The sequence below is a fragment of the Chlorocebus sabaeus genome, chromosome 7 (genome assembly GCF_047675955.1).
Source record: "Chlorocebus sabaeus isolate Y175 chromosome 7, mChlSab1.0.hap1, whole genome shotgun sequence".
Taxonomy (NCBI): Eukaryota; Metazoa; Chordata; class Mammalia; order Primates; family Cercopithecidae; genus Chlorocebus; species Chlorocebus sabaeus.
The window spans coordinates 93,341,144-93,366,779 of NC_132910.1; the positions used below are offsets into that span (position 1 = coordinate 93,341,144).

At 38.5% G+C, this 25,636-nt stretch overlaps 1 protein-coding gene and 1 pseudogene across 9 annotated transcripts in view; one reads left to right on the forward strand and one right to left on the reverse strand.

Annotated features, from left to right (window-relative positions):
- INPP4B (inositol polyphosphate-4-phosphatase type II B) overlaps positions 1-25,636 on the reverse strand; it is an 819,089-nt gene that overhangs the window by 276,685 nt on the left and 516,768 nt on the right. For all 9 annotated transcript variants that reach the window (XM_007999870.3, XM_073017650.1, XM_037992380.2 and 6 more), the window contains one exon: positions 3,763-3,813. In XM_007999870.3, the coding sequence (XP_007998061.3) occupies positions 3,763-3,813 (51 nt within the window). The remainder of the gene's footprint in view (positions 1-3,762; positions 3,814-25,636) is intronic.
- On the forward strand, positions 6,045-7,646 carry LOC119621867 (U6 snRNA-associated Sm-like protein LSm3 pseudogene; annotated as a pseudogene).

Sequence of the window (25,636 nt, forward strand, 5' to 3'; positions counted from 1 at the left end):
TAATATTTGCTTGACTAAGTCATCAAGAAAATATTTGGGTGCATCCGGTAAATTCTGTTTGAGAATGAAAAGAAACACACCTAACATATTTGAAAGATTACAATTAAAAAATCTAAGCTCTTTAAAAAAAAATTAGAGTACTTGAAGAGTAGAACCCTTGTATGTTGTAATGACAGAGCCATTACTGGCTCTGTGTCCTTGGCCAAGAGGTTAAACTCTCAGACCTGTTTTGGAGTGTCCAAGGAAATATTTTGAGGATTCGCTGATATATATTAACAAGTGGTACTTCATAGGTAGTCAACATATGTTAACTTCTCTCTCCAAAATAACATGTAATCTGAGGGTGTTAGGAAATCAAGGCATGCTGACTTGTTCTTTTTTAGACTTACTCTTACTGTGCTTGATATTTAGTTCTGAAGTCATACTTGCCATTTTGAGTTCTGATGGGTCATAAAAGTTGTTAGATTTTTTATTGTATTATTACAGTCATTTCTAGAATCCCCCACTCATTTATTTCTGGTGGTTCTAACAATACACAAAATGGTTGGCAAAATAAAATCGTGGTACGTTTTTTGATTTATTCAATACATAGATCATAGATTTGCTAGCTTTCAAGCACAAAGCCAGGAATATTAGAAATAGAGACTTTGTTATCATGGAGTACATCTAGCAGGAGTGTGGAGACATGACTAATTGCCTACCTAACACGCTTCCTGCCCATTCTTCATTACTAATAGCACCTCAATTTTGTTTAAATGAGAATTGTACCCAGATTCTCTTCTAGTTAAGGACTTAGGTCTTCCCAATACTATGTAAGTGACAGTATACAAAATGAAATTTCCCAGGAAGTTACTGTTTTCCAAGTTGAAGGAATAGGCCAGCTGAGCTTTTTCCCTTTATTCTTCACTCAACCCAGAATGTGCTACCTGGGGTACCATGGCCAGTCTGTGCAGTTCTCTAAGAAAGAAGGACCAGGAAGATGGGTAGAGTTTGGCTGCTTCAAGTCACTTTTGAGTAGCTGAAGCCCTGGACAATTTTCCCAAGACTTCTAGAACATGAGAAAAACAAACCTATTAATTAGTTTTAAGCCACAGTTTGTCACATTACTTGCCTTAGGGTACATTCCTAATTGCAAAAATAGGCATGTCACAGGATACCAATCGAGATTTCTCTTTTAGTCCAGGAATTATAGTCGAGTTTTGTCAAAGATGAAGACACAATATCATAAATGTACCCCATTGTATGTTCAGAGAACATTCAGTGTTTGAGGCCAGCAATCTTATTAACACGCTTGATGAGGAACCAGTGTAGAGATGCTGGTCTGCAAGTAGCCACAATACACCCAGTTAATATAAAGCTAGGGCTAGAAGAGAGGAGAGGTCAGCATTTAGGAAGGTGTCTGATTTTGGAGATGTGGCTAGTTTCTCTCTTAATCATCCCCCAGGAAAATATCTTTATCCCCAAAGCTGAAGCCAAGAGGGTCTGGTACCAAAAATCACTTATAAAGCCTAGAGGTGTCTAAACCATGTTTACCTCCACTGGGGACTGATTGTCTCTCTTTTGAGAATCATTGAATATGATCCAGTGCCTGATGCTGCTGGGGCTTGTAGAAAGGATCAGCAGAGAGATGGCTGAGCCGAAAGAGGAAACACACAACGGAACAGCCTGCATTTCTTCCATGTGGGATGGCAAGTACATGTAAGTTTCATGTATTTGGATAGCACAGAAAATAGCTGACCTGGAGCCAGGTACTTGAATGGTAGATCTCACAATAAGAAGGAATGGAGTAGGGGTGGGCAGTGGAGGAAGTTGGCCCAGAGCCAGGTCCCCCATGGTAGGCAATTATGCTATGAGGAGAACCTGACAAGGTCCCCAGAAATAAACCTTTGTCCATCAGAGAGCCAGCAAATCAGTATCTGCCACAGAGAGGACTCTAACAGCAGTCACTGCCTGAGAAGCATCAAGTCTAGCAGTAAGGAAACCTCACCCTCACCAGGAGCAAGCCCAGAATAAACCTCTGTCTCCCTACTCCTTCCTCTTTGCTGCCACAACTGAGGAATCAAAAGAAGAAAGGACAGGCCATGTGTGGGACTCACATTAGACTTCCTCCCTATTGCACGCTGTTAGAGTCACAGAAAGTCTAGTCTAAGGGGGAAATGGTGGGAAGAGGTAGAAGAAAATAAAATTAGATAAGAGACTCAAGGTTTAAGATAATTAAGATGGATTCCCAAGAACCTGAGTGAGAGAAAAAATTCGGAGAAATCTACACAATTGGGCCAAAATATCATTAAAGCTTCAAGCAAGGGGAATTCAACACAAGAGCAGTGGTGAAGTGGGGTCAGGGCAGGCAGTGATCACAGAAGAAAAAAATTAAACCAGCTAAGCTTCCTTGAACCTTGGTAAATAAATGGAACACCTTGGTAGAACAATGTATTACCCATAGTAATAGTTTAAAAAGTCTCACATTCTATGAAGCAGTGCCATGGGTGTGATGAGAGTGTGCATTTAGGATAGAGGGTCCTGTTGGAAGCAGGGCCCCAGGGTGGTAGTAGTGGAAACATGTGAGCTGGCCCTGAGCTATGGAAGGGAGCCCTCTCCCCATGGGGTGCAGCAGTCCAGGTTGACAGAAGGCCATCTGCCTGTGTCTGTGGAGGCCTGAGGCTGGGGAGAACTTTCTGGATGCGCTGGAGGAACTAAACGAAGGTTTGTGTAGTCAGCACAGAGATTGGTGGTGGAAGTGAGTGGCACAAGAGGTTGAAGGGACAGGCAGAAAAACTGCAAGGATTCCCCCAAATCAAAGCAGTTACTCAATCAGTCCCCAGGAAGAGATGAAAGGCTTGTGTTAGGCATGAGAAAGCAAGACATCGTCCTTTTCCCTCTGCTTCTTCACTAACAGCTGCAGAGATAACTGACATTATGCTCAGTCGAGTCAAACTTTGGTGCATATTTTTGAAGTCCTTCCTTGGCAGTTTGTGGCTGTGTTCAATGAGAAAATGAATGGTACCTAGTACAGTGCCCTCACACTGACTGGAAGAAGGTTGTCAAGTGCCTGTAGAATTTCAGGATATTTCAAATAGTTCTTCCAGTTGGCTCAGCCCCAGGGCTTCTTAGACCTAATTTACTTCTAGTCTTTTTCCTCCTCTCTGAACACACAGATCTCAAGGATTCATCCTGTGGGTCTGTATCTTTTAGGGGCTGCCACCACCTACTGTAGCCTTGTCTAAGCAGAAAGCACCCAGTACCTTCTTGTTCTTCTAAATTGTGAATACTGGAGAGGCAATAGTTCAGTGCAGCAAGAAAACCTCAGCAGGATTTTCCAACATTGGACTGAACACTGGTGGCTGCCTCTCTTTTGACCTTCATTACAGTGTTTAAGTGGCAGGAAACAAAATATCACAATCCTATGGCTGGTTCTCTTCCTCCTTCCTGAAGCGGTAGAGATCACATCTGTAATTTCCCTCGCCTCCTGTTGGTCCAGGAATCTTGGCTCTGAATCACAGTTCAGCTACCTGCAGGGCAAAATCTAGGCTCATCTCTAGCCAGCTGAACTAAATATGAATTCACTTGAGGATGATTTTCAGGAAACAAAAAAATGTATTCCATGCAATTCAGCAAATATGTGACAGTGCCTCCTCAAAGAGCCACACCCTCTTAACGTAATTCAATTTTATTTGTCAGCCACCAAGCAGGAGGCCAGAGAAAATCCAAATGATTAATTTAGAAGCAACGTGTGTGCCTTTTGGAAACATAAGAAACACTTACCCCAACTTCTGGCGGGGGATCCTTATGTTCTGGTAGGACACTGGTTCGAACCTGTGGAGAAAAACATTTTCTGTAAGACTTTGGGGTAGAAACTAGTGCAGAAGCCTCACACAGGTGCAGAGTTTCAATTTCCTTCATCTCGCATCAATTCAGACTCTGTGGTTAATCATTAATGAATTAACCTGTGTGCAACACCCACGGCAGTGCAGTGAAGTTGTGCTGTTACAGTTCCTGAACTTCCAGATTTTTCTAAGTGGACAGAGCTGCCTGGATCCTCACTCCATCTCTTTATCTAATACAGAGATATCTGAGATTTAGACAGATCTCTTTAATCTCCTAAAAAGGCAAGCTTTATTCAACATTCAAGGGAAGGGAAAGAGCTGGTATAGAGAAAGCAATTCCATGCATGTGTAATGAATGTTCCCAACACAAAGAAATGATAAATGTTTGAAATTATGGATATGCTGATTACCATGATCTGATTACAATACATCATATGTATTGCAATGTCATTATGTACCTCATAAGTACGTAAAATTATGTGTCAATTTTTTTAATTAAAAAATTATTCTCCGAATGAGTGCCCACACTCATGCTTCTTATAGGATATCTTTCCCACTTGAGAATTCTGGGCCAAACTAACAGATACTATCATCTGAATTTACTGGAAAGGTAATTCTCAATTGTGGGAAGGGGAATAATGTAAAAGAACCAGTTATCTGGGTAAGCTTTCCAAAAAAGTGTTCTAGTTGAAACACTAACTCCTTATATAATCAAGAGACATGTATCTTCAACTGAGTGGTGATTTTCAATCCTGACTGTACATTAGAATCACCTGGGAACCCTTTCAAACTCTTGGTGCTCCTCCATGCCCCCAGATATTCCGCTTCCAATGTACAGCTACTGACTCTATGGTTCTCTTAAGAAATCACATTTCTAATTTTAAAAAAATCATGATTACCTTTCTTGCTTCAGAAAAAGATAGTGAATGTAAGAAAAGGCAAGAAACTTATATCTAGTATGTCTTAATTTGAAATAAAGATGAGTTAAACAAGTTAAATGAATATAAAGCAATATATAAGGACATCCTGTTTACTTGGAGAGAAAGGGGATTGGAGGGGAAGAATCAGGAAGCAACAGCCTAAAACACTTAAAGGATCAACATTTTAGGGGATCATTCTAACAAAATCCTTTTAATCATACTTCTCTTCAAATCCCTTAAGTCTTGACATACCTGACCATACCAGGTCAATCCTCCCAGATTGAAGGGATGCTTCTAATACCTCTAATAAGTTAAAAGACTTGAATCAGCTCCTTGTGGCCTGCTAATCTTGAATACGGTGGCCAATTCCTTGAAAAAAGCCACAAGCTATAATAAAATGTGCATTTGAACTTGTAGCTTAATACTTTTTGTTTCTTTATGACAGATCCAGCACTGTCGCTTGCACAATTTTTTAGACATTATAACTCAAAATTGTTCACCTAAGCACAAAATAAATGACATGAGAGACCTCAATGGAGTAAACACAATTTGTAGAACACACTCAACTCTTCAACTCAGGACTGTGTGACAGAGCACTTGCTGGCTAAGAGCATTAGCAGTTTGGTAGCTGCATCAACATTTTTTGGCCCAGATTACCATTCAGTCTCATTATCTGAAAGTCATCAACTGGCCTCAAAGGATGAGGAAACTATATACAAATAGTGGTGGTGGACAATGTAGTGTGTGTATGGATTATATATAGTATGTATAAATATGGTTTCTCCCTCTATCACTGTGTGTATATGAATAGTTTATTATACTACATATATATGTATGTAGTATAAAGTGCTATATAATGAATATTCACAACATGTACCATATAATGCACATATGTGTACATATATACATTAATTTTTTAAAAAATTGACAGCCAAATAACATTTTCCAAAGATATACACTTGAATTTACAAATAAAGTGAAAAAGTCAGAAATTGGTAAGAGGGTCAACATACATAGAGTTGTATAAAGTATTTGATTTGGGTCATAAATATTAGTATAAAAGTGTTTTAATGTTGGACAAAGGTTGAAAAATTCTGACAATTCCTGCAACATGGTAAACGCCCACATTTTAATAATTTTATAGTAGAATACATATTTCTTATAATTATCAATAAACTAAAGAAGGAAAAGAACATTCCTTATCTTCTTTTACATATATATATTTAATATTCTTTATCCTATTACTGATGTTATGGTACATAGGTTATATCAGTGATGCTTTTCTTATATATTCCTCCATTGCAGTGAACACAAGCTAGGTAGCAAGCACTGGATTTGCTAGTGAATAATGCCCCAGTATTTCTTGTTGAGACTTCAGAGGTCAGTGAGTAAGACACATATGTGAATAATTTAGCACAATGCAATAAGTGCTGTAATAGAAATATGGGCATTGTCCTGTGGGCATTTAGAATGAAGTATAACTACTTTATCCTGTGAGTTTCAGGAAAGGCTTCACAAAAGAAGTGGTCTGGGCTTTGAAGGATGGCTAGGAGTTTTAGGCAAGGAAGGATATGATAAAACAAGCAGGGTTTTATGTAACAAGCATGTATCATAGAGTTGCAAGAGTTCCTCGGGAAGGGTGCAGGATTTGAAACATGGCAGATTATGTGGGCCAGCAACAAACTACCAAAACCACAGAGGAGCCCCTGGATCTTATCAGGCTCAGCCTAGATGAGTGAATCTACATGAAAATGGGAAATGACTGACGGCTTCAAGGCAGATTACATGCTTATGATCAACATTTAAATATGATGTTAGGAGATGTAGAAGAAACTGTGGCTACTATAGAAACTGATGAACAAACATATGAAGGGATATGTAAATCAATGAAACTGAGCATTGCAATGCCCTTTATCCAGGGAGATGGTGCTGTCCTGGTTGTCCCTCCACTGAAAGGTGGCTGACACAAAGAATTTGTCCTGTATGGAAAATAGGAGACTTTGTACAATTGCCTCTTTAAATGTGCAAAGCATTTGAAAGAGAAAACTGCACACATTTTGATATTAAGAAATAATTCTGAGGATTTTTCCATTCTTGAAATGAATTGATTTGCACATAACCCACGACTTCTTAAGCTAAATGGCACTTTTCCCTCCAACTCTTCCAATAAATGTAATCACCAAGATGCAAAAACAAAAACAAAAATGAACAAACAAACAAAAAACCAGAGCTCAGTTGTGTTCAGGGAATATAAGTATTCTGTTGATGCTATTGGGGCCCTGCAGGAAATGGCAGGAGTTACGTACGTTTGGGGAATTGGTTGGGACCATTTACTGGAGAGGGCTGTCTCCCATGTTATAGAAGTGGAGTTTCATTCTACTGCATTATTCCAGGCAATAGGAAATCAGGGAAGGCACTGAACAGTGGAGTGGCATGATCAGAGCCCTCAACACATCCCAACTCTTCCCAAGTCACTTTGGGAAAATGACTGAACCTCTTCATGCCAGCTGCCTTTCAGCCTTTGTATCAGTTATTTAACATGGGATTAATAGATCCTACAGGTCGTTGTCTTCTATCCTTTTCAGCACTGCAAACAGTACGTGACCCAGAGAGGGAAGAACAAAGTGTGTAAGAAAGAAATGGAGGGGGGAAGAGAGAAAATGAAGAGGAAAGAGGCAAGGAAAGAAAGAAGAAGAGGAAGGCAGAGGAAGGAAGGGAGGAGGACCAATGAGACAGGGAGGAAGGGAGAGAAGGAGGAATATGTCACTAAAAAATACTAAGGCCTGAACAGATATAGATGAGACCTCTTGGTGAGAAAGGGATGAAGCAAAGGCTGTCACTGTAGCATTTGGAATATTCTGGTTCACCGACAATGTCATGCCTCCTGAGAATTGCAAGCCTTCCTTTGGAATTCATTTTCCCTTTTTTGGTCTTGTCAGCAGTTCTTCTTTCTATTTTTCTTCACTATTCCCCCTCCCTGTCCCTTCCTGGAACATAAGAATGTCTTCCTGACTACAAATTTAAAACATTCTTACAGCTTCCTTTTGTCTAGACTTTTATGATGTCAAATAAAGCAAGGCAGACCAATTAATGGTAGTGATCATGTAGAAAATCATGTTTCCTATTCCATCTTGAATATTTTTTAAGGTTCATCTAAAACAAATTTCCTTCTCTATCAACCCCAGAAGTTCAAAATTAAACTAACTAAATTTATCTTAAAAACAAAACAAAACCAGGTAGCATAGAGTGGGTTATTCTCACTCTTTCATGGAATTCCTATGGACTACTTCACAAGTCTTAATTGTTGCCAACAAGATGCTGCTTCAGCTACTAATACAGCAACTGAACACAGGACTTTAGTGCTCAAATTTATGCAAGACATACTCCTCAGACTAGTCAACCTTGTTACAATGAGCATGGGCATTGCTGTCCTGAGGGTGTCAGGAGAGTGAGGACTGCTCCATTTTTTGTAGGTGAGTAGCTGAAAATCAGGCAGTGGGGCTGCCTGAAATGCTAGGAGTCTGTTGGAGATCCAGACCCAGAGAAGGAAAAGGCCATGCTGTCCTGAGTCTGCACACTAGACTGGCAGCACCTGGACCTCATGCAAGTGCATCTGCTCATTGGTAGGTGAGGGCAAAGCATCATCCCTCTGGACAGTCTCAGCTGGCAGGCAGAGGGAAAGATATTGGTTATCGCAGAGGGACACCTCTCAGCAGGGATAGAGCCCAGATCCTCGTCCTAGAAAACTGTCACACCTGGAAATGTCTCTGATAATGAATGTGTCTCATTTCTTTAAAAAAAAAAAGTGTTACTCTAATTCTCTATGTATCTCAAATTAGAATATATCATCACATTTACTTGTCTTACTTGGAAGGAGACACATAAGTGTCTTTAATCAAACATTAAAATTTGACTACAACAGAAATGTTTTGCTCTGCCTCACAGTATGAATTTTCCAGAAGGAAGCTGCCTGCTTAACCAGGATTCCATATCCTAGAAACCCTGCTCCCAGGAGCAGCCATGTGGCTAGTTCTCACGAATGAAATGTACATGCAAGTGATGTTTGCTGTAACCAAGCTGGATTTTGCAAAAGTGAATATATACACTCTCTCCACTGTCTCATTCTTCTTCCAATGGCCATACATAGAGGAGTCCAGTCTTTATGTGGTGGCTGAGCTGCACCTGAGTCCCAAAATTACCACATGAAAGAAAGCCTTCTGCCAGCCATCACTACTGGTAGTAGACTGTTAAATAATTGTGTTAGTTTTCTACTGGTGTGTAACAAATTACCACAAACTTAGCTGCTTAAAATAACATCCATTTATTTGTTCACAGCTTTGTAGGTTAGAAGTCCAAGCATGATATGGCTGGATTCTCAAGTCTCACTTGGCTGAAATCAAGGTGTCAGCTGGCTGTGTCCTCATTTAGAGGCTTCACTGTAGAAAGATGTGCTTCAAAGCTTTCTCAGGCTTCTCAGAATCTAGTTTCTTGCAACTCTTGAACTGTGGTCCTTATTTTCTTGATGGCTGTTCACAGGAGGCTGCTCTAAACTCCTGGGTTCACACACCAGCAGCCCTTGCCAAGCTCCCTCCTCCATTAAATTCAGCAACAGAGGATCTTCTTGGCATCAAATCTTCTCTAACTTCTGTTTTTAGGAAGAACTCACTCTCTTTTAAAGGATTACCTGATTAGGTCAGGCTCTTCTTGGATGATCTCTCTTTTAACTGGGCTATATAATATGACCTAATCATGAGATTAAGTGCTATTATATCACAGCATTGAGGATTATGCAGGGATGTACATCATGGAGTGCTAATTTTGGGAACAATCTTAGAATTCTGCCTACCACAATAATCAAGAAATAAACTTCCATTGTGCTAAGACACTAAAATTTGGATATTTACATTAACTTTGACAGAATAATTTAGACCCTCTGTTCTTTTTAATTTTACTAGGTTCTGGAAGAACATGTGGTGTTTGGTTATGTGGATAATTTCTTTAGTGGTGATTTCTGAGATTTTGGTGCACCCATCACCTGAGCAGGGTACACTGTGCCCAATGTGCAGCCTTTAATCCCTCACCCCACTCCCACCATTCCCCAAGTCCCCAAAATCTACTGTATCATTCTTATGCCTTTGTGTCTTCATAGCTTAGCTCCGATTTATAAGTGAGAAATATTATGTTTGGTTTTCCATTCCTGAGTTACTTCATTTAGAATAATGGTCTGCACCTCCATCTACGTTGCTGTGAATGCCATTATTTGATTTCTTTTTATGGTTGACCACATTTTCTTTATCTACTCACTGATTGATGGGCATATGGCCTGGTTCTATATTTTTACAATTATGAATTGTGCTGCTATAAACATGCATGTACAAGTGTCTTTTTCATATGACTCCTTTTTCTCTGGGTAGATACCCAGTAGTGGGATTGCTGGATCAAATGGTAGATCTACCTTTAGTTCATTAAGGAATCTCTGCACTGTTTTCCATAGTGGTTGTACTAGTTTACATTCCCACCAGCAGTGTAAAAGTGTTCTTTTTTCACCACATTCACATCAACATCTATTATTTTTTTTATGTTTTAATTGTGGCCATTTCTGAAGGAGTAAGGTGATATCACATTGTAGTTTTGATTTGCATTTTCCTTATAATGAGTGACATTGAGCATTTTTTCATAGGCTTGTTAGCCATTTATATTTCTCTTGAGAATTATTTATGTCCTTAGCCCACTTTTTGATAGAATTATTTGTTTTTTTCTTGCTGACTTGAGTTTCTTGTAAATTCTGAATATTATCCCTTTGTCAGATGCATAGTTTGCAAAGATTTCCTCCCACACTGTGAGTTGTCTGTTTACTCTGCTGATTATTTCTTTTGCTGTGAAGAAGCTCTTTAGTTTAATTAAATGTCATTTATTTATCTTTGTTCTTGTTGCATTTACTTTTGCGTTCTTGGTTATGAATTCTTTGCCTAAGTCAATATCTAGAAGGGTTTTTCTAATGTTAACTTCTAGAATTTTTATGATTTCAGGTCTTAGATTTAAGTCTTTGATCCATCTTGAGTCAATTTGTGTATAAGGTCAGACACGAGGATCCAGTTTCAGTCTTTTACATGTGACTTGCCAATTGTGCCAGCACCATTTGTTGAATAGAGTGTCCTTTACCTTCTTTATGTTTCCCTACTTTTGCTTGCTTTGTTGATGATTAGTTGGCTGTAAGTATTTGACTTTATTTCTGGGTTCTGTATTCTGTTCCATTGGTCTATGTGCCTATTTTTATACCAGTGCCATGCTGTTTTCTTGGCTACAGGCTTAAAGTATAGTTTGAATTTGGGTAATATAATGCCTCCAGATTTGTTCTAATGAAATTTTGGATTTATTTAGTGTGTAGTTATGAGCAAATAAAGCAAAATAGTTAACATTAAAACTTCATTTACTATTTTAAGGCCAGCAAACATGTATCAAGCACATATTATGATTCAATCACTATTACAAGCACTGACAATCTCAGAGAGTAAGAGATTAAGAAGACAAGGTATATTTTGCTGATACGCAATAACAATGACATGGTAATAGTCAGACATCTAATAATAATTGCTAAGAATCTTCAGTTTTCTAAAATCTATCAGCTAGTCTTCGATAACAGTTTTCCAGTTGTTTAATTTCAATTTCGCATGGAGAAAATGATGCATGTACAAATCTAAATGATTTAGGCCACATAATCTTAGAGATGGAAGGAATGTCTCAGTTAACCTAAAAAAAAAAAACAAACATCTATGCAATATGAAAATTATATCTGAAATATTCCTAGGAAAAAACTTAACATTTCTTGTTCAACATTTGGAATTTCTAGCTTACTATATCTCACAAATCGGTATCGTAAAGGTAGTGTTACAAACTCGCATGCCCACAGGCTCCAGGTAGGTTAAATTAATGAAAGGAGTGGGCTGGGTGTTTGAGACAACAGGAATTGGAGAGGACTCCGGCAAAATGGAATCATATTTCTAGTATTTAAGGAGTGACAACTACCCAACTTCAAAGGATTGAAAAAATTCTAAGAAATATTCCTTCAAATATTAACAATGGGTAAATATTAATTCTTTTGAAAGTGGGCTATTATCACCATTTACCGATTTTTACCAGAAACATGCTTTGTAAGTAAGGTGAGTGGGCCAAAGCAAGCCCACTACTATTTTAGTAAAAATATTTTTTAAAATGTGCTACCCTAAAACAGTTATTATGAATCTTGACAACACAGTAGAATCACCTGTAACATGTTTTTGGTTTTGTGTTTGTTTTAAATGCCAATTCACAGGTCACACCCCAGAATAATTAAATCAGAATGTTCAAGGGAAGGACCCAAGCATCAGTATTTTTAAGGTTAATACTCTACTTGATTCTAATGTGCAGTCAAGTTAAAGTAAAGAACTATTACTATAAAATAAATTAGATTACTTTTTGGTAAGAATGAGCCTCACAAACTAGCTCTAAGTCCTATGAGGAGTCTTAAAACGTATTGTGCCATGTTCAAGCCATCAAATATGGTTCCCTTTGAAAAGGACACACAAAAAAAGTTAACAGACTCTCAGAGCTGGAACATTTTTAGGAAAGGTTCCTCAAATGTTAGTGTGCATACTCATCACCTGCTGGTCAACAGCTGGTCAGGAGGATGGTCTCCAGACCATTCTCTAGAAGTCTGTTAGAAATGCAGTATCTCTGACTTGCCCCAGACATGTGAATCATAGTGTTCATTTTGGTAAGATTCCCAATTCATTCATATGTACATTAATGTTTGAGAAGCTTTGGTTTGGAAGAATGCTCATGAATGAAATGGGTCGTAATGAGAACAGTAGGTCTTCCTTGCACCTAAACATGCCTGAAATAGAAATGAGGTTTATTATTCCGGTTATGAAGATCTTTTTTTTAATGTCAAGCAACTGTAAAAGTTCCAGATGATACCTTCCAGCAGACAGCTGCCCCCTTTTTATGTGAGGCAAATGGCAGGTGAGGTAAAGGGTAGGGACTCACTCTTCAATCAAGTCAGAGATTGATCTGGGACAGAGCTGGGCTGGAATTGTTTATAAAATTCAGGGTCATTGGCTGAATTGTGTTTCTCCAATATTCATATATTGAAGCCCTTACTTCCAAGTAGCTCAGAATATAATTATTTGAGATAGGGCCTTTACAGAAGTGATTCATTTAAAATGAGACCCATAGGATAGGGTGCTAATCCAATGTAACTGGTGTCTTTGTAAGAAGAAGAGGAGATACTAGAAAAGCTCATGCCCAGAGGAGAGACCATGCAAAGAGGCAGCAAGAGGGCTGCTGTCTGCGAGTCAAGGAGAGAGGCTTTGAAGAAGCCAACCTTGCCAGCACCTTGATCTTAGATTTGCAGACTCCAGGTCTGTGAGAAAATAAATTTTTGTTGCTTAAGTTACCCAATCTATTGGTAGACTGGGTATTTCTTATGGGTTTCCCCAGCCAACTAAGACTCTGAATCTACCTGTGTTATCTGGTATGGCCCTCTGTGATTTTCAACCAACAGCCCGACTGGCCTTTGCTTCTCAGCCCTGAAAAAGTGGAGATTGTAAGACATTCCACTATACTTCTTTAACATTACACCCGACATAGTCTCAGAATCTGACAAAAGCCTTTAGAGGGAGACCAGCCATGAGTCTGAATCTCCTCTGGACTCTAAATGTGTCATTCCGACTATGCATGAAAATCCGAATCTCTGCTGAGTGCTATGCCTGCCAGCTGCCACCTTGTTTGGCAAAACCTTAATATTCAGACTTCTAGTCACAGGGAGACTCTGTGAATACCTCCAGGTGAAAAACGGCTTTTTAGTTTCTCAGTGTCAACTCAGCACTCCCTCTAGGGCATCTCTTGCCTGTTGTCAGTTTCTCTCTCCAGTTTCCCAAGCACTGTGAAACTATGGGGACTTTCACTCTTCTTTTTGGAAGCCTTTGACCTGGTTCTTTAGCCTCCTGCAAAGAGTCAGAATTCACCAAGTCTCTTCTGAGAAAAGAAAAATGGCCACTTATTTGAGCTCCCTGAATTCTCCATTTCTCACTTCATCCAACACAACTGCTGAAAGCTTTGCTGATTTCTCTTTCTCCAAGCAGCAGCTGCAGCAACAGCAGCAGCAGCAGCTCTCTGTCTAGGCAAAGGCCTATTCTTCAGCCCACTCTAAGAGTCAGCAAATACCCCTAGACAAAAATCATGGCTCCTGATAGCTCAACGTTGAAAGGTTCTCCTTGCTCTATAAATTTGGTCTCTCTAGTTATTTTTGCTCTGATAGCTTAATGGTGCTTTTAAACATGTGATTTTTTGCAATCAGCCCAGCTTCTTTTCTAGGTGTTGCCAGAAGGAGCAGTGCTTGTCCCACCTGCCACATCCTACCCTAACTGAACTCCTCAATATCCATAAAAGTGATTGGTAAACTAATAAATCTTCCAAACATGTGGTCAAGGGATAAAAAAAATGATATTCAACAGAGTATGGTTATATGTAATTGGAGAGGAAAAAAATGCCATTTAAATTTTGGTCTGTCTGTTATGTCTTTGACAAACTGGTACAAATGCGTAATGACATTTGGTTCCTTTGGTAAGACTAGAGCTTACCTGGAAGCCTAAACACCATCCCAATTAACCAGTTTGGATAAACAGTAATTCTTGAGTGGGATACGCTATCTTGGGTTTTACTCACTAAATGTGATCATCTTTCAAATGTCAAGCACAGTCTACCAAATTATGTATACAAGTCCATTCTACAGACGTCCATGCCAAAAAGAAACACTAGTTAAGACAAACATAAGCACTCTTTTAGTTTGGATGCTCTAACCTTAGATGTATTCATTTCTTTAAAGCAGAGATGTTCACACCACAGCTCCTAGTCACATGTGTCTCTTTATGTTTAATTGGTGGCTCTTTAAAACTTCTAATTTCTCTATATGAATGTGCCATTATACTAAATTCTACCAGTCATACAGGACTCATGTAGTTCTTTAGGTTAATAGTGACTGTAAATGTGGCTCCAGAGTCATATAACTCTGACTATCCCTGCCATTACCCACATTTTATTCCACTTCCCTTTCCAACTATTACAGAGGTCTATTGCAAGCAGGTGAAAGAATACTGAATGACAACAATATCTGTAGACATTACCTTCCTTTATCAGAGAATCACTGAAAGATACAGGTTCTGCTGAAAATAAGAGATGCTAGGTATGAAGTTTCGTTTTCATGGAAGTCAAAGAGGTCTCCTTACAGCTTTTCTGAGAATAAGTGATTCTGTCCTCCATACTACTTATTTCTGGGTCTTCCTGAAATGAACAATAGGCTGGGAAGCAAGCATTGTACAGACCCCATCGATTTTCTTCCACTATGTGTTATGAGCCAAGTCCTGACCTGTGCACTTAACTAAAGCAAGAAGGAGAAACCTCTAAAGAGCTGTATAAAGTAGGACAGACAACAGCTTTCCTTTAAGTAGTAAGGGATGTTTACATATTTTACAAATAGAAATAAAGGAGCTCTTTGTACTGTAAAGCCACAATCTAAAAATGTGTTTTATAGGCACTAAAGATAATAGCTGATAACTTGTTAAACAACTGTTCTTTATAAGCTGAGAACTCCATTTCTGCTGACTCCCAAAGCCTCACATGAGGATATTATTAACATATGAAACATAGAGTGCAATTCAAAACTCATGTATGCTACTAACAGTTGTTATCAGATCAAACTTCCACCACTACCTTCATCCATTTCCTCTCTCTACCACTTCAATATGCAAAAATAATTGTGCCGTCATTCTAAAACGTGGAGAATCATTACGGCTGATCACTTATCCTCAGCATTACACCTGGATGGCGATAGGCTACCCTAGAAACTTTCTGCCCTAGAAATACTGTAAAACTTAGAGTTGATACATAATAATGGAAGCAAGGAAATAATATATGTTTAATCTTTGGGTTAATTATTTCAGGGCATGTCATTTTTTTTTTTTACTTGTATTATTTCATTACAGTTCTGTGTTGCATTATTATTGCTTTGCCCATTTTACAGATGAGAAAACTGGGTTTCAGAAAACTGGGATAATTTGCCCAGGGTCACTTCATTAGCAAGTGGCAGATTAGACATTAAACAGTCTCCTTCCAAAATCTGTGCCCCTTCCATGGCTGTGTGCCTCCTCAGAGCCCAGACTGATGGTGACTTTAATTGTCTTCCCTAGGGCTGCTTAATTAGAGTTTTAAAAAGCAAATATCTATTAGCCTCAGGGAATAGAAACAGACACAATTTATCACACTACCAGACTCAAAAACGCAATCGTTAGGTATTAACAGCCCCCAATTAAGACCACAGTCATGAGTTAATGAACAAGCCATTAGACAGAAAACAGTAATATGAACAAAAGCACATGTCTATTAATCTGTTGCTCACTGAAAGTCATTAGTCCCAACAATATAAGGCTAAATAATTTCTAAGTAGCTTTAAAACAAAACTATCATGATACTGCTTATGTATTCCAGATAATTTACAACCTGGACTTTGAAGATCCAGTCAAAAGAAGATCACCAAACTCCCCATACAAATTAACTGGCTTACATGATCAGCCTACAAATTATTATTTACATGAATTGAAAAAAAAAAAATGTACATGGGCACGGAGTGGATGGGGCTTTCAAGGTAGCTGTCCAGTGAAGTTTCCTGTTTGTCAGGCAAAATTGTGATAACTGCAGTAGATCTATTCTACTGTCACAAGAGTTTCTTTCTCTATAGAATTCTACCAGAGCATCTAATAGTTTAATTAATGGTTCTCAACATGGGCTGCACTTTACAATTACCCGAAGAAGTTTTAGAAACTGCTGATTCCAGGGCCCTACTTGTTTACACTCCTTTAACTGGGTCATTCTAATCACTCAACATTCTTTTTCACCACTCTACTTAATTCTCTAAACAACCCTGTGAGAAAACCAAGACTCAATCTTTAACTTTCAACCTGTAAAATAAATAATACTACTCAAAGAGAAGTTAGCTTTCTTCCCAGGTTAGGTGACTAGTAAGTGGAGGAGGGAATATTGCAACTTGAATCTGCTGTATTCCAAAACCAATGCTTTTAACCCTCTGCTATGTTGCCTACAACTTAGGACTGAAGTCCCAGCACAAGTCTACTACACAAAGACCATGAAGGGAAGTTAAAGCAAAGCTCCCAGTTTTCCTGAAGCAGAGGAAATTGTGATAGCGGCACTCTAAACAGGCACTAGAACCATGTCTTTTCTCTAAGAAAAACTGTTTTGCAGTGTCTGTGGCCCACTGCATGGCTCACTCAGTGTTGTTTTAAAAGAGCTAAGGTATTAAATTCAATGTCATGAACTCTTCTGAGGAAGAAAATCAGGAAATGTACAGTTTCTATAGAAAAAAAGAAAAGTATTTCAAGCTTCAAAAGACTGACAAAATGAAGAACAAAATTTCATTATGTTGAGGGCTTCTTTACTACAATAAACCAACTACATACTGAAGCCTAAGTCCTTGCGGATGGCAGCTGAGAGATCGATTTCCTACATTTCAAACCATAAGTCAGCCATTATTCTAAAGTGTGATACAATCAGATCTGCAAGGTCAAAAGTATATTCACAATAGTATTTAAATGGCATTTTCCTTTTTCACTCTAATTCCTTCACCAGTGTACAGTGGAGTTTTCCATATGCTAAAAGACATGAGATATCACAAGAGGTTGAATGCAGAGAAGCAGACATGACAATGCAGGTCTCTCCTTTTGATCAGACATTAAGAAGATTTGCAAAAATGTAAAACAATGCCACTGTCTCGGTATATATTTTTTTGGTTTTCCAAAACAAAATTTTTAAAATCATGTGTTATTTAACATATGAGTTTATTATTTGCCATTTTAAATGAATTCATAAATATTTTTTAAATTTTGGAGTTTTATTTTCTTATGTGGGAAATATTCATAGTTAATATAACTGTATAAACATAAGCTCTTTGGGATTCTTGATCATTTTTAAGACTGTAAAAGGGTCCTAAGACCAAAAGTTTGAGAAATACTGCCACGGTGGGTCTCAGTATTACATTAATCTTACCTCTTAAAGACAGCTTCTTTCCAGAGTCTCCTTCAGAGGTGGATGTGATGATTACCACAGACATCCAATAATCTCACCAGTCTGAACCACTAAGACTCCCTGGACTTTCCTTGCTCTCACCTCCCTCCATGCCTTTGCATGTGCTGATCTGTCCTTTTAAGTACAAAAGATATGTTCATGAACAAGGAATGATCACTTTATGAACTACTTTCTAGCATCAGGAAGACATGGAAAATATCAAAATGTGTAAAGAAAGTAAAATATTAAAATAGGGTAATAAAATACAGTATAACTAGGTGGGAGTGCTTTACCTACAGTGGTGAGGTGGGTTTCCCTGAGCAGGTAACTTTGATTCAGACCTGCATAACGCAGAGGAGCCAGCTCAGAGAAACTAAGGGAGAATAGTATTTTAGGCCAACGCAACATCAAGTGCAAAGACCCTGGGGCCAAAGAGGCTGAAAAACGAAAGAAAATAAAGGGGAAAGAAGCGAAAGGTTGGGTGGAAGAAAGGCAGGGCTCTAGGAACACAGGGTTTATGTTACAATTACAATGGGAAATGCTAGCTGGGTTTTAAGCCAAAAAATGACGTGATATTTTTCATGCATTAAAAATATTACTCTGATGTGTGGAGAACGGACTGCAGGAGGTCAAGTGTGGAAGGATAAGCAATTAGGAGCCATTTACAAATTAGAGCTTTTTCATCATCATTCCTCTACTTTTTCTAGAGTCAGGATCAAGCTAGATATACAGCTTTTTAGAAGAATAATCATTGGGTAGCCTCGAGTTGTTTCCAAATATTTATAGAAAGCAGTTTAATACTGACAGAGAATTAAAGTGAGTATATAAATTTCCTCTAAATATAATTACATTCATCTATGAGGATAATAATGCTCAACTAGTCACAAGGATACTTGTGGATTAATAATTATTTAAATAAATTTAGTGCTAAATAATAAATATTACACTATTTACTTTTTTTTTTTACACTGTAAATATTAAAAGGCAATGCAGCCTTTGAAATAAAAAGCATCCAGAAAAAGCATTCTAACTTAAAACATGAGGAAACTCAATTCTCTGGAAAAAAATTATAAACAAACTGAGTGATAATAACAGAATTGTAATTACTAATGAAAGCCCTATGAATGAAATTGTTTATGGATGGCTTCAGCTCTTCTGGCAGGCACTTGTGGCAGCCGTATATAGAAAATATCTTCATTGTTACTTATCTGCATTTGAATCATATCGGCAAGCAATGATTCAAAGACCCCTGAATAGCAAATAATGATGCATGTGTGGAAGAATACAAAATAGAACAGCCCCTTTAATTTTAAAACAAACCCCTTCTTTCTAGCACCACGAGGCCTATTAACAGGAATTTTGAGAAGTATCTTTCTATCTGGGCACAATTTTGCATATCATTGGGCCTGGATTAAAATATCTTGAAAATCCATCTCTGGGTTTTTTAAGTTAAAGTTGTGAAACATTCTTCATCTGCACTGGAGCAAGGGCGGTAACTGCCTCTGAGATGGGTCTTTTACTTTCTAATCAGTTTTTCTGTTTTACAAAGTAAACTGCCAGTCAGAACCAGGGATGCATACACACATGCATATGTGCACACACACACACACACAATCAGTGAAGCCATTCAATTCCATTAAATGATAACTCTTCAACAAATGCCAAAATGTTCCTCTTCCCTTAAGCCATTCAAAAGACTTTAAAATACACCACCTGGGATGTTTAAGGACTTTAGTGTCTCAAGGAAACTACATTTGAAACCTGGAATTTTAACATTTAAAATTCTTAACAGTTGGAATGTATTTGTCATTTATAATGTACGTTTTGTGCATAAAGTGGGTTTACACTCAGTATTCTTGCTGCCTTAGGGCTTAAAGAAGTGAACTAAATTGGAGCTAATGGGTTCAGGCATTTTAGAGGAAACTACTTAAAACTAAGCCCGCTAAGCAATGTCCATTCACAGGAACAAGAGAAGCAAGGAGTATTTTCATAGATTTGTCCTATCAAAAGTTGTACTTTCATTTCTTTTCACTTCGTAAAGTGAATTTTTCTTTGATGTTGTCACAAAGAAGCTTTAAAACATTTTCAGATAATGCTGCTCTTTATTTGCACAGACCAAATAAAACCACAGGTAAGGAAATTCAAGGGATTTAATACATGTGGGATGGGCATTTTGTCTTTAAGAAGAGTGATGTGCAGATAATTAACAACTGACTTTTAAAGGACAAGGATGGAGGGAGCTACCATTAATAGTGCAAGCAATTTCTGTGGTGTGAATATTCCCACCTGGCCCATTTCCAGCTACTAACTTGAAGATCGCTGACCACAGAATTGAAAAGGGACATGTGCAGCAGGCTCCAGCATACCACTGTAGCATCACTTTGGAGAAGTCAACTGCATGGAAGTGTTTGGGACCCAGATCTACTGGGATCCTGGTGTGCTGTGAACCTGGCTGCAGTTGGCATAGGGATCAAGTACAGAAACATCTTCGTGAAATACATGTATATGACAATCAATCGTTTGAAAATACAGTCATCTCCCCCTCACGTGCCAGAGGATATAAAACCATGTCTCTGAAATCAATGATTTTAATTAGGCTTAAGCTTAATAGAATTTACATGTCTGTTTGAGAGGTGACAAGCACTATCTATTCAATCAGATTCCCAGTCATTGCTAAGGAATTCTTTTAAAACCAACGGAAACTTTGGCCATGGGAAAGATGCACGCCAAGAATCTGGTTTACCAGAATCAGTCTCATGACATATTTGGGCTCCAGGGTCAATTTTAAGTGCCCTGGCAGCTAGTGCTGAATGCTTCAAAAGTATCTCTGTCTTTGGAGTTTCTAATTGTGATCCTCGCAGGCCACAGATCATATTATGAGGCAATGTTTAGAAAATACTCTTACAGAATGTACCACAAAGCTGGGGGCACGGGGGGAGCTGAGGTTGTCAGTGCATCCCCTGACCCATAAATAGGCTCATAACCAGGGTTTCTGTGTTGAAGTCTAAACTTGGAAAATCATCCATTAAGGAATTCTAAAAATGTGCTCCAATTAAGCCAATAGAGGTTTCCTTAAGTATATTTTCCATGCAGACAATGTAGACTCCTAAAGAAAAGCTAATTTTTAGTACAGCTGTCTTGTCTTGCATAAGTCTTATATCATAGTTTATTCCAAGCCAAACTATCTAACATGACAATCTGTGCTTATATTATACCACGTTTCAGGGACCTCAGATGATTTTATTTTTTAAAAAAGAAAAAAATATATGACACTATAATGAGACTTTTTATTCTTGGCTTTATTTTCCTTTAAAATAAAACCAAACGTGGAGGTAACTACAGCTAGATATTTAGTACAGATTTTGTAATAATAATTAAGTTAGTAGCTTTCGTGGACATATCAATATTCATGAAAACAGCAATAGGATAGAAAAATACGAAAGGCTTTTATAAAGCAAGAAAGAAATAGGTCTTAATGTCCTTGAGAAACAAGTACCCTTATTAAAGGGGGAAAAAATAAAAGCATATATAGTTTTTTAAAAAGTTGTTTAAAAAAGGAAAAGGGGTGTTTGAGCTAGATAAACCTTTAGAAATAATTTAACTATTTTCATGTGAAGTTAAGAAAACTGAGTCTATTGGCGGCTAAATGACTGGTCCCAAGTCTCACAATTAGATCATAACAGATCTGTGCCTAGACAATTCTTTCTTTTTTTGTTTAAAACCTTCTAAAAAGGGGCCATGTGCGGTGACTTACGCCTGTAATCCCAGCACTTTGGGAAGCCGAGACGGGCAGATCACAAGGTCAGGAGATTGAGACCATCCTGGCTAACACGGTGAAACCCCCCTCTCTACTAAAAATACAAAAAATTAGCCGGGCATGTTGGCAGGCGCCTGTAGTCCCAGCTACTCGGGAGGCTGAGGCAGGAGAATGGGGTGAACCCGGGAGGCGGATCGCGTCACTGCACTCCAGCCTAGGTGACAGAGCAAGACTCCGTCTCAAAAACAAACAAACAAACAAACCTTCTAAAACTACAGACATGCAATTGCAATGAAAAGCTATAAAACAGAGACAGATTACACGGAAGAGCCAATCTAGTTCCCACTCCAATCACAGGTGTTGAGCAGGGGCCACGTGAGTCTTGTCTGATTTAATTAGTTGGGGTCATATGCTTTGTTCTCTCTTTTCCTGATCCTTAAAATGAGATTGTTGGATCAACAGCACTGGAATCATTTGGGAGTCTGTTAGAAATGCAGATTCTTAGGTCCTGCCCCAGACCACTGAATTAGAATTCAGATTTAGAATCCTCATTTCATAAAATCCTTAGGTGGTCCCTAAGTACATTAAATTTGGAGAAGTCCTGAAACAATTGATGCATTCATTGAAAATGAAGGAGTATTTTCTAAAAGACCAAATCCTTCCTTTACTAGCTTTTATCTCTCATATTCTGTTTTGCAGAAATTAAAAAGAAGGAAAAATAATAGTATATTTTGTTACTCTATATTACCTATATGTTATGATGTTAAAGCAAAATAGGGTTCTCATATATACAAGAAAGACTTGTAGATAAATATCATATAATTCAACAGTGTAAGTTAACTGCATGATCTTGTCTTTTTTACAGGTACTGAATTCAACTGTTTTTTATTTTTGTTTTTCTGTAGTGTACTACATTTACTCAGTTGGTCCAATGATTTCATTTTTTTCCCAGCTTTATTGAGGTATAATTCACAATAAAAAATATAGTTACTGTGTACAACTTGAGGTTTTGATGGATGTATACACTGTGCAATGATTACCACGAACCAGCTATTTAACCTGTCCATCATCTTACATAGTTACCTTTTTTTGTGTGTGACGAGAGCATTCAAGATCTACTCTCCTAATAACCTTTAATTACACAATATAGTATTGTTAGCTATCTTCACTATGCTGTACATTTGATCCCCAGAACTTATTTATATTATAACTGAAAGTCTGTACCCTTTGATCATCATCTTCCCATTTCCTCCTCCCCCCAGCCCCTGGCAAATACCCTTCTAATTCTGTTCTGTTTGTATGAGTTTGACTTTTTCAGATTCCACATGTGAGAACATAAAGTATTTGTCTTTCTCTGTCTGACTTAGCATAATGCCCTCAAGGTTCATCCATTTTGTTGCAAATGACAGAATTTTACTTTTCTTTGACTGACTATTTCACCATATATATGTATACACACATATATAAACATATACATATACTTGTATGATACACACACATACACATACCTGTATGTACGTGTATATATATGTATACAGCTCTCTCACAAGTTCCTTATTAAATCATCCATCAGAGGATTCTTGGGTTGCTCCCCTGTCTTGGTTTTTGGGTATTGTGAATAATGCTGCAATGAACATGGGCATGAAGAGATCTCCTTGAGATACTATATTCCCTTTGGATATATACCCAGAAGTGGAATTGCTGGGTCATATGGTAGTTCTGTTTTTACATTTTTGAGGAACCCCCATACTGTTTTCCATATTGGCTGTGCCAATTTACATTCCCAGTATAAGAGTGTACAAGGGTTCCCTATTCTCCACACCCTTGCCAACACGTGTTATCTCACGTCTTTTTGATAATAGCCAATTTAACAGGTGTGAGGTGATACCTCATTGTGGACTTAATTTGCATTTCCCTGTTATTAGTGAAGTTAGGCACTTTTTTCTCTACCTTTGGCCATTTCTATGTATTCTTTGGATAAATGTCTGTTCGGGTCCTTTGCCCTTTCTTAAATTGAATTATTATTTTTTTTATTTTTTATTGTTTTGCTATTGAGTTGTTGAGTTCTTTACATATTTTATATATTAGCCACTTATCAGATACATGGTTTGCAAATATTTTTCCAATTCTATAGGTTGCCTTTTAATGGGTTGATGGTAAACTACCTTTAAATACTGAATGAATAAATCTATTAGGGAGCATCTACATCTGGGGCAAACACTCCCCTGAAAGCCAGCTAGAATTCTGGCCTTCTAAGACCTCCTAGGAATAAAGCCTATAACTCAGGAGGCTGGTTAATGCTCTGTCTGCTACTTCCTGGGAAAAATGGAAAAAAAAAAAAAAAAAAAAAAAAAAAGTCTGAGTATCCACAAATTCCCAAAGCAGCTGGAGGAGTTATAAAAAGAAAGGAATTTCAACATTTCCATGAGAGCTTCTTCACTTCTCCCATTTTCTTTATTAATAGTGACTCAGATTAAAACTTGCAATAACAAAAAAAATCTAGTCAACTGATTCCTAATATTTACTTAGGGTGGAGGATGCTTTTCTTCCCTAACTTCATTTCTGGTCCTGTTGTTTTTCTAGTCCAAACTACCTTGGGTTTACTTTTCATCATACTCCATCAATTATCTTATCTTTCAGAATTTAGTCATTAATACCAGCATTTATTTTACTCCTCATAACCCCAAATCTCCCATGTACACCTTAAGGATGTCTTTGCTTCCCAAGTGCCAGAGGGGAAGAAATATTGGTGCAAGTTTAATGGATATTTACTGTATATTCACATTTCCTGTTTAATTATAGTTAGATTCTCAAATAATAAAATGCAATCTGAAATTTAAAAACAGTGACACTAAGCACCCATAGGCAGAGTCAATCATCAAAGGGCAGAACATGGAGCAAAGTCAGCAAACTTTTGGTCAGTTGACTTTTAAAAATGGTTGATTTATTTTTATTAGAAAGAAACCTGCATACTCACATAGGTACAGTTTAATGAATAAGCAAAAAGTAACACCAATGTGTAACCACTGATAGTGGCAGGAAACAAATTCCTAGGCAGACAAGGGCAGATTACCAGTGAAACCCAACCTTCAAGTAAAAAGACAGCCTGAAGTCTGAAAACCAGGCTGCAGTTCTGGTACAGTCCATCACCTAGTGAGAACTTCCGTGGTGTCTCTTAGCCAATCAAATGGTGCTTTTTCCAGGCCCGCCCATGGACCAATCAGCATGCATTCCTCCATTCTGATCCCATAAAAACCCCAGACTCAGCTGTCCACTGGACTATCCACTTTTGGGCCCCCTCTGACACAGAGGGCTACCCACTCTTGGGTCCCCTCTCCACTGAGAGCTTTTCTTCTGTTGCTTAATAAAATTCTTCTCTGCCTTCCTTACTCTCTGTTGTCCATGTACCTCATTCTTCTTGGATATGGGACAAGAACCTGGAAGCTGCCACAGGGCAGGAACAAAAGGAGCTGTAATAGGGTAACCCTCCCACCCACTTGAGGGGCAGTCAGGGATAAAATACCACTGGGAGCCACACATCTGTGTTCACTGTGCTGCAGGTGGAGGGAATGAAGAGAGCAGTAACCCTTCTGGGGGCCCAGACCTTAGGACTCCTTGAGTCAGAGCTGTAACATGCCCCTATCCGCCAAGCCACACGTGGCGGGACTGAAGGAGCTGGGACATGTTTCCCTTTGCTGCAATGCAGGAGGCAGGAACAAATGTGAGCTGTAACATGAACAAACTGTAATATGCCCCCACGGTTTGCCACACCCAGGGGTCAGGGGAATGAAGGAGAGAGATAACACCCCCTGGGGCTTTGTAGTTGCTGGAATCTCTGAGTTTTGGGCATGGCTGTGATTCCCCGCCTCGTCCAGAGGCAGAAGCCAGTTGCAGCACGTTGGGCCCAGCCACGGGCTGTACCAGGCCAAGTGGGCAGAGAAAGCCCAGCAGTGAGCAAGGAGCTGAACAAGGCCCCTGGCAGAGGCGCCGCTGGCCAGTCACAGAGATTTCTGGTTGGCCAA